Source organism: Sycon ciliatum, chromosome 4 (genome assembly GCF_964019385.1).
Source record: "Sycon ciliatum chromosome 4, ocSycCili1.1, whole genome shotgun sequence".
Taxonomy (NCBI): Eukaryota; Metazoa; Porifera; class Calcarea; order Leucosolenida; family Sycettidae; genus Sycon; species Sycon ciliatum.
The window spans coordinates 35368672-35377993 of NC_088646.1; the positions used below are offsets into that span (position 1 = coordinate 35368672).

At 46.5% G+C, this 9322-nt stretch overlaps 2 protein-coding genes across 2 annotated transcripts in view; one reads left to right on the forward strand and one right to left on the reverse strand.

Moving 5' to 3' along the window:
- Positions 1–6246, forward strand: part of LOC135815899 (uncharacterized) — a 32881-nt gene extending 26635 nt beyond the window's left edge. The window contains exons 23-26 of the mRNA XM_065329244.1: positions 68–107; positions 1254–1345; positions 2807–2896; positions 5013–6246. Coding sequence (XP_065185316.1) covers positions 68–107; positions 1254–1345; positions 2807–2896; positions 5013–5089 — 299 coding nt within the window. The 3' untranslated portion in view covers positions 5090–6246. The remainder of the gene's footprint in view (positions 1–67; positions 108–1253; positions 1346–2806; positions 2897–5012) is intronic.
- A 1077-nt stretch (positions 6247–7323) lies between these two features.
- LOC135815900 (uncharacterized) lies at positions 7324–9046 on the reverse strand. Its single transcript, XM_065329245.1, has one exon. It carries the CDS (start codon positions 8943–8945, stop codon positions 7572–7574), a length of 1374 nt encoding a protein of 457 aa, XP_065185317.1. The 5' UTR covers positions 8946–9046; the 3' UTR covers positions 7324–7571.
- Positions 9047–9322: the final 276 nt, after the last annotated feature.

The following is a 9322-nucleotide window of genomic DNA, read 5'->3' on the forward strand; positions in this document are numbered from 1 at the left end:
CTCTCTCTCTCTCTCTCTCTCTCTCTCTCTCTCTCTTACACTCTCTCTTACACACACACATGTGCAGAGTTGCCATTTTTGACCATACTGAACTTAGCGCACACAGGGTAAGGTACTCTTGCTAGTGATGGCTGTCACAGTGCATGTGTGTGATGGTGTGTGTGTGCGTGCGTGATGGTGTGTGTGTGCGTGCGTGATGGTGTGTGCATGCTCATGTGCATGATAATGTGCGAGATAGTGTGAGATACAGTGTGAGTGATTGTGTCAGTGATTGTGTCAGTGATGGTGTAAGTGATTGTGTGAGTGATGGTGTGTGCATGCTCGTGTGCATACATGATGATGTGCGAGATAGTGTGCTTGATTGTGTCAGTGATGGCGTGCGTAACTGTGTGCACAGCTGTGTGCCTGACCCTGTGCGTAACTGTGTGCACGGATGTGTGCCTGACCCTGTGCGCAACCGTGTGCACAGGCTACTACTACTACTACTCCGCTTAGACAGACACTATGTGCTGTACCACTTGGTGGCCTTCAGCCATTACTCTCTAAGAATGCACATGTTTCTTTCAAGAAGACAAGGCAGTGGAAACACCGTACTGTCCAGGATTGGTGGGCGGTGGCTAAAGGGGGAGGGGGATGGCAGTAAACAATGAAGCTGCTGACTTTCAGACTTTGAGAGCAGCTAGCACTAACGACCAACAATGCGAGTCCTACTACATTAATTAATGATATAAGTTATATTCACCAACTATCATGCATTCTAGTCAATGGCATGCATGTATTTGCCCAGCTGTATTCATGTGTTTTTTTTGTATCTGTAACACTGTTATGGCTGCCATGCTCACAACGTCACAAGCAACCCCTGGGCACTGCACAACTATAGTCGTAATCAGCTCTGCAGGACAGCCGGAAAGAGCTTTTGATTTGTCCAGCCATACCATAACGTTAGCCTGTTCATACGTAACGTTGTGTATGACCATAGCCTGTTCATACGTAACGTTGTGTATGACCATAGCCTGTTCATACGTAACGTTGTGTATGACCATAGCCTGTTCATACGTAACGTTGTGTATGACCATAGCCTGTTCATACGTAACGCTGTATATGATTGGTAGGTACATGTACACATGGCCTACTCGGCAATAAACCCGCGCTTGTCGCCAAAAAGTTGGTCCGGCGATGACCTGACCAGTTGGACCGGTTTCGGCGGGCCTGATTTCCAATATTTTCTGTCTGCTGTTGATGTCCTTGCGTAGGATCACGGACGATTGCTTAACCGATCACACTGTCAACAAGCTTGAGAGGCTGGTGGTTCTAGATTTATCCTTCACATTCGTGTCGAATTTAGGTAGGGAGACTGCGATCATGTTTTTGAAATTTGGTATGTGTCTTTGACTACAGTAACTTGGTAGGATTTCTGGGTATGCCATACAGCATGCATGCAGTATTACCAACCGCCCGTCTTGCATGCAGTATTACCAACCACCTGTCTTTGTGGCCCACACACATTGGAAGGAATGACGAAAAGGTGCAGGTGTGAAGACACCTAAAAGCGCGAAAAAATTGTAAAATACTGAATGTGAGAGCTGCGCTGTTCTTTTACCCCGGCCCTTTGCTATTCCTCTATTTGTCCACATTTACGGAACAATGGAGTTGTCCGCTGTATACAGATGTGGCATGCTACACGAACTAAACGGAACTTTGGATCGTAGCGTCATAATGACAGAAGAGCTCACGTGCTGTGCGTGACGACAATGCCAGCCGTTCCACTTCTGTTCCTTGATCATTGAGGATCGTGGGACTTTGAGAAATCTTTGTTCGAATCAGTTTCAGCGCCTACTGTATACTACTCTGCCGCCAGCCCTGTGCCATCACTTTACTACTCGGCAGCCAGCCCTGTGCCATCACTTTACTACTCGGCAGCCAGCCCTGTGTTATCAGCTACAGGCAGGCCTATGTTATCAGCTACAGGCAGACCTGTGTTATCAGCTACAGGCAGGCATGTGTTATCAGCTACAGGCAGGCATGTGTTATCAGCTACAGGCAGGCATGTGTTATCAGCTACAGGCAGGCAAAAGCTGATTGTGTTAGACTGTTGCAGGACAAACTTTAAGTCTATCGAAAATGTGTTTGTGTTGAAACTTCTTTCTTGGACATTCGAACCGCCAACGCGAATTTGTAGAACTTCTGTAAACTTCTCCCAGCATGTGTCAGTACACGTGGGAGTGGAAGGTTGTGTGTGATAATGAATGTGTCGTAAACCCCATTACAAAAGGAGATCACCTGTATCCCGAGTCTGATTATCTCAGGCACCAAATCATGTTTTCCCGTACGGTTTGAACAAAGATAGCTTGTCTTCTAAGTTAGTCACTCTCCGGCCCCGGCCCGATACTTGTGTTTGGGCAGTCTCTCTCCAGTGGTATCTCATACTGCGTGTCAGCTTGTGAAAACACTTTTCCTGTTTTTAAAAGTTAACTCGCCCAACCAACCCTATGAATACTTCAAAGCAGTGTAGATAGTAGATAATATCATAATGGTTGTCGTTCCAGACTGTTTGGGCATGCTCATATGCCCTTGCACGTTAGCTTTGCCATACGTTTTTGCCAGCTTCTTGTGGTACTTGTATATTATGTGTAATGTGTGTTTGTGTTTGTTTGTGTGTGTGTGTGCATGTGTCACTGTGTGTGTGTGTGTGCATGTGTCACTGTGTGTGTGTGTGTGTGTGTGTGTGTGCGTGCGTGCGTGTGCGCGCTGCTGCTTTCTGTGGCGGCATCGGGTCGTTGTATTGGATGTCACCATGCCTGTTCAGGACTGCGTAAATTGGAACTGGCCGATCTGGAAACTCTGAACATCTGCCACACGATCTGCTACATAGGGACGCAATCATACAACTTTAAAGGTACGCTGTCGTTGGACCTTATTCGAATGGGAAGTATGCATCTAAGGGTGTCATCGATGGCCGAATCTGGATTGAGTGCGAGCAGGCGGTGTGGTCCGAGCAACGCTGTCCCAATCAAACAATACAAGGGTGTAGTACGCAAAATGTACGCATATCGTACAAAGATTCTGTGAAAGCTGTCCAAAAATGGCAAAGTCCATTTCCACTCCAGCCACTCTCGGTGTGGGGGCCGGTGTGGTCGGATTCCACTCCAAGTACACCTACTCCGGATTCGATCGGATTCGACCAAACGATCATGCTCACTCTGAGCGCACTTGCTCGAGATTCGCCCAATCGATCATGCCCTAAGATGGCCGTCACCTTTTTGCGGGGCAAGTTACCCCATACTTGGCAGGTAGAACCGTTGTAGTACATTTATGAGTATGACCGACATTGACCGTACAAAGTTCATGATCTTTTATGCAGAGTTAGTATCACAGTGTGTACGGTTTTAGTGGACTTGCCCCGCAAAACCGAATGGCAGGGAAATTGATGATTATCCCATGGTACGGTACTATAGGCCTGTTTCAGCCAATCAGGAGCCTTGCTGACCGGGAAATAATAGCCAATACAATCCCGCGCGGGATGATATTCATTATTAACTGGGTTCACTTTCACCGTACCTACTACGGTGCACCCTGCATTGGCATGCCCCCACCCCCTCTCGATTCGATGCAATGCATCTTGCCACTGGAGCATTTCGATCAGAACCCAGCGACAAAATGCACTACACAGAACCGTGAGAGGGTGAGAGCATGCCAATGCAGAGTGCACCGTCGGTACAGTAAAAGTGAACGGAGAGAACTTACCTCCGTGACTATGTCCGAAACCAGATTCCACACAAACAAACAACGAACTCCAATCACTATTCAACTCAACACTACGACACAAAGGAGACTTCGAAGTGCATCTCTTCTCATTCACTCTTTGTAAACTCGAAAACTACACAAAGTATCAACATCCGAGTGAAAATTACTAATTGCAAGGAGAGATACCGTAACAACTCGAAAAGTACAAGACGTGAAAGTGAGAGGAAAAACCTTGTACAGAATATTCAACAGTGTGAAAGAAGAAGAGCTCAGCAATCCATGTGTGATGTAGATAAGATATTGATGCAAGATGCGACCTGCAGTGATTATCATGACATTGTATCCAGTACGATTACCACAAGAACAATCTAAAACGTAGATGCTGCTACAAATCCAGTATGCCTATAATATAACAAGATCAACGTTCTTTTGATTGCATAGTGTCCGAGAGTGATAAAGAGTCTTGATACAACGAAATGCACTTTACTCACTGGTGCCAATGTCCGACGATATGTACAATGTGGTTACTGCCTGCACGGACAGTGTTCAGCAAGGATCCCAAACCATTGAAAGTTCCACGCCGATCCAATGACAAGGAAGTCAGCACCAGCCTCCATAAATTGACGTGGTATCTCTCCGTGACTTGAAGACAGTATGGCCCTTACTTCGAACCAAATGACTATGTATCATAACAGTGCAATCTTCGTCAATTCTCTAGTCCAACTACTAAAATGCAACTTGTCTCCCGAGCTCCATCGCTCTCAAACCTTGACTGGATTGAAAAGAAAGGCAGCATCTTGTTTTTGGTATAGCTGTACCTTGGTAATTGTATTCAGAACGCAGTTGCGTCGATCCCCAAAATGCGTAGATGTACGTGGGATAAGTAGGATATTGACCCGCGTACTCGGGTGTTACCGTACCCTAATATCATCCCTCCTGCTACGCAGTCGGGATGATATTCGGGAGGTAACACCCTCGTACTTGGGTAATATCCTATACATACGTCCCATTGAACTACTGGTGACTGTGGCGAGGGTTGGGCTTTGCATTTTAAAGCATTGTTTGAATGCCTTTGGCATTGGCCTCCTGACAGGAGGCAGCACCAAGACTATGCTACCTTCTGTAATGCACTTTGAATCGGTACTCGTCTGACTTTCTTTCATCTGCTTCTATATCATTGATGTGCAGCTTTGTCTGCGATGTCATTTCCGTATCACGTTCGGCTGTGCGCTTATTTCCACTTCTCTGTCTTACTGTCTTTCGCCCAGGCTGTCCGCGGTTGGAGACTATATTGAATACTGATCTTCAGTATAGGCAGTTACCGGAGCCGCAGCAGAATGAATAACTGACTGCTGTTGGCACGGGGTGGTGTCATGCGTGCAAAAGAAGACGACTGTAGCAGCAGCTGCAGATACCCGTACACGGGACAGCTAATCTTACCATGCAGCGTACGTTTTGGCCTTTCCTGTTCGCTACTGGTCTGGTTGCTGTTAGTATTTGTCTGCGCGTACACATGGGTAGCTCCCTGTGTCACTGCTAGCATACTATCACACTGTGTGTGTGGGTGTGGGTGTGTGTACGTGTACGTGTATGCATGATTGTGTATCTCCGGTGCATTTGTAGATTTGCGTGCTGCTCCTGCGACAGACATACATGGGGTGTATCGTGTGTGTGTGTGTGTGTGTGTGTGTGTGTGTGTGTGTGTGTGTGTGTGTGTGTGTGTGTGTGTGTGTGTGTGTGTGTGCGTACGTGTGTGCGTGCGTGTGCTCGTGCACACATGTTTGGTTTCTTTTTTAACGTTTTGTGTTGTGTGCTGTTTGGTGTGTCTCCTATCATGATTTCAGCTATTGATATACTTGTAATATGATCTTTTATCTCTCTCTCTAATGTTCATGAAAAAATCTAATGTGACAGCTGAATGGATCGCTTGCTATAGCGCAACGGTGCGTGGGAGTAACTAGATCGTGCTCAACTTACTGCTCCTACGTTATCTTTACAAATACCATCCTGAGTAACAGTCATGTACTCTCTGCGTCTGCCACATTTGTGTTCAAACTCACCCACTCTAGCTGTTATGTTGCTTCCATACTCTCTGTGTCCCTAGCTGCTCTTGCTGTTGCTTCCATACTCTCTGTTTCCCTAGCTGCTCTTGCTGTTGCTTCCATACTCTCTGTGTCCCTAGCTGCTCTTGCGGTTGCTTCCGTACTCTCTGTGTCCCTAGCTGCTCTTGCTGTTGCTTCCATACTCTCTGTGTCCCTAGCTGCTCTTGCTGTTGCTTCCATACTCTCTGTGTAGATCTACCTAGCTGCGTCGACATAGGTGTTCCAATTTACCCGCTCTTGTTTTGATGATTGTGTGATGTCCTGTCTGAAACATCCTTGCTGCATTTCTTTGTTCTATACAGTAATACGATCAGGACTTGTTGTTGTTTATTTATTGTACATTGCATGACTTCATCTTTGTTTTATGGAAGAACCGGGTTTTAATACCAGTGCGCCCTAAGATGTGTTGATTGTATGGTGTTGCCACGGCTTGCGGCAAGAGCGCTGAGAAGTTAGAACCCTAGGCTAGAGTTCTGCACTCTTGTTTGCAGTGATCAGTTCTACAACTGCATGCCTGTCATGATAACCAGGAGCGATATGTATTTTACTCTTGTTATTTAATGGGTATCTAATAATCATTGACCGAGTACGAGGTCAATATGAAATAAAAGCCGAGTAAAAGACCGAGGTGAAGCCTCTTTCCATTATTATTATCATTAGTCTATTCAGTGCTGTCAGAGTTCCGAAGGGTACTGTACACCGCCCAATGTTTGCGTCACTAAATTTTGGTGATATCTCAGAACCAGCGAGCTTACGATGGCAAATGTTCGCGGAGCACTGTGGCCGCACATATACACCCGGTACTCACTGTTGAAGTTTGATTTCACGATGGTTGATATTTGCGTTACGCTCTTCTCACAAAATTAGCAAACATTAATACGTCGCAAACATTAGGCAGTTTACAGTATAAATCCTGCTGGATATATGCTCAGTCACGGATTGTGATGTTACAACAAGAATACATAAGTTGGGGGTAAGTTGGGGGTTATGTACTCTTGACATACTGGTACATATACATGTACATCAGAGAATATTCGTCAGGATTTCAATTATTATTTTGACAATTTCCTTTCAACATTCAATTGTTCAGTTTTGGACGGACATTTCAACCAGGCAAAAGACTTTTCTTTGGAGTTTGTGATTATTGTACTCTAGCTGCAACTACTTTCTCTTCTTGGTACACTGTAACAGTATTTATATATAATACATTGTACCAAGAGTACCGGTATATTCTGCTCTTGGTACTAGTATTACTGTCTACTTGTTGCTTCGGTTTACTGCAAAAGCTGGCGACATGTAATTTTCTGTACCTCAGGGCTAGTGAGAGACAGAGAGTCACGGAGTCGTACTCAAACAGTAGGATTCAGGTCTGAAAGGGTTTGGCATTTATTTTTTGTAGAACTCCGGTCTGGTCCCACCAAAAACGTCCCTGCCTTGCACTTGCTCAGGCCTCATGTAACACAAGACACCAGGGACATAGATGTTACAACCTGATGAGGATTGTAAGTGAAAGACAGCGCAATATAAGGACACGACCAACAAGATGAGAAGGCAATATCGGGTAGAAAGGAGCTGGTTGTACACAATACATGCCGGGAAAGGAGATCTACCAATCAGCAGTAAAAATTCAATGTATCGAGTAGGATTGTAGCTTTGTGAGTTGAAAACATCTGTAAAGAACAGGTATCAAGTACACAGTGTTTGAGTGCAGAGTTGCATGACCGCTTAACAGCCTCCACGAAGACGCAACACCAAGTGAAGAGTGGACTCTTTCTGGATGTTGTAGTCGCTCAGGGTACGGCCATCTTCCAGTTGCTTTCCAGCGAAGATGAGACGCTGCTGATCCGGGGGAATTCCTTCCTTGTCCTGGATCTTTGTCTTGACGTTGTCAATGGTATCGCTCGGCTCAACCTCGAGGGTGATGGTCTTGCCAGTGAGGGTCTTGACAAAGATCTGCATACCTCCACGAAGACGGAGCACCAAATGAAGTGTGGACTCTTTCTGGATGTTGTAATCGCTGAGGGTACGGCCATCTTCCAGTTGCTTTCCGGCGAAGATGAGACGCTGCTGATCCGGGGGAATTCCTTCCTTGTCCTGAATCTTTGTTTTGACGTTGTCAATGGTATCGCTTGGCTCAACCTCGAGGGTGATGGTCTTGCCAGTGAGGGTCTTGACAAAGATCTGCATACCTCCACGAAGACGGAGCACCAAATGAAGCGTGGACTCCTTCTGGATGTTGTAGTCACTGAGGGTACGGCCATCTTCAAGTTGCTTGCCAGCGAAAATTAGACGTTGTTGATCCGGGGGAATTCCTTCCTTGTCCTGAATCTTTGTCTTGACGTTGTCAATGGTATCACTGGGCTCAACCTCGAGGGTGATGGTCTTGCCAGTGAGGGTCTTGACAAAGATCTGCATACCTCCACGAAGACGGAGCACCAAATGAAGTGTGGACTCCTTCTGGATGTTGTAATCGCTCAGGGTACGGCCGTCTTCCAATTGCTTTCCGGCGAAGATGAGACGTTGCTGATCGGGAGGGATTCCCTCTTTGTCCTGGATCTTTGTCTTGACGTTGTCGATCGTATCACTCGGTTCTACCTCCAGTGTGATCGTTTTGCCAGTCAAAGTTTTCACAAAAATTTGCATACCTCCACGAAGGCGCAGCACTAAATGCAAGGTAGATTCCTTCTGGATATTATAGTCACTTAGGGTACGGCCATCCTCGAGTTGCTTACCAGCGAAGATGAGACGCTGTTGGTCTGGAGGGATTCCCTCTTTGTCCTGGATCTTTGTTTTGACGTTGTCAATGGTATCGCTCGGCTCAACCTCCAGTGTGATGGTCTTGCCAGTGAGGGTCTTGACAAAGATCTGCATACCTCCACGAAGACGGAGCACCAAATGAAGTGTGGACTCCTTCTGGATGTTGTAGTCACTGAGGGTACGGCCATCTTCAAGTTGCTTGCCAGCGAAAATAAGACGTTGTTGATCCGGGGGAATTCCTTCCTTGTCCTGGATCTTTGTCTTGACGTTGTCAATGGTATCGCTGGGCTCAACCTCGAGGGTGATGGTCTTGCCAGTGAGGGTCTTGACAAAGATCTGCATTGTGGTAGTCGGCCTTGAAGGAAACGAAGAGAAGAAAGCTCTTGGTCAAAATTTAGAAACTGCTCCTGACGAAGAGATTTTGGGCGAATGCTGTTCATCAATGCAGCGTCTGCCTTTGTACGGTGCCGTAGAAGTGTACCGTAGTGTACGGGACACGTCGGTGCATCGATACGCTTCTGGCGCGTTTTCGATCTCGCGGGCACGGCCTTCCCTGGCCAGCGCAGCAGCTCGCACGAGTCGCAGCTCCTACTTCGTAGCTCCAGCTAGCTGCGCGCGCAAGTGCTAGTGCGAGTGCTAGTGGTGTGAATAGAAGTGCAAAGACAAGCATGCAGCACTCATCGGACATCAGGTCGACATCATATCCGCCGACTCGACTA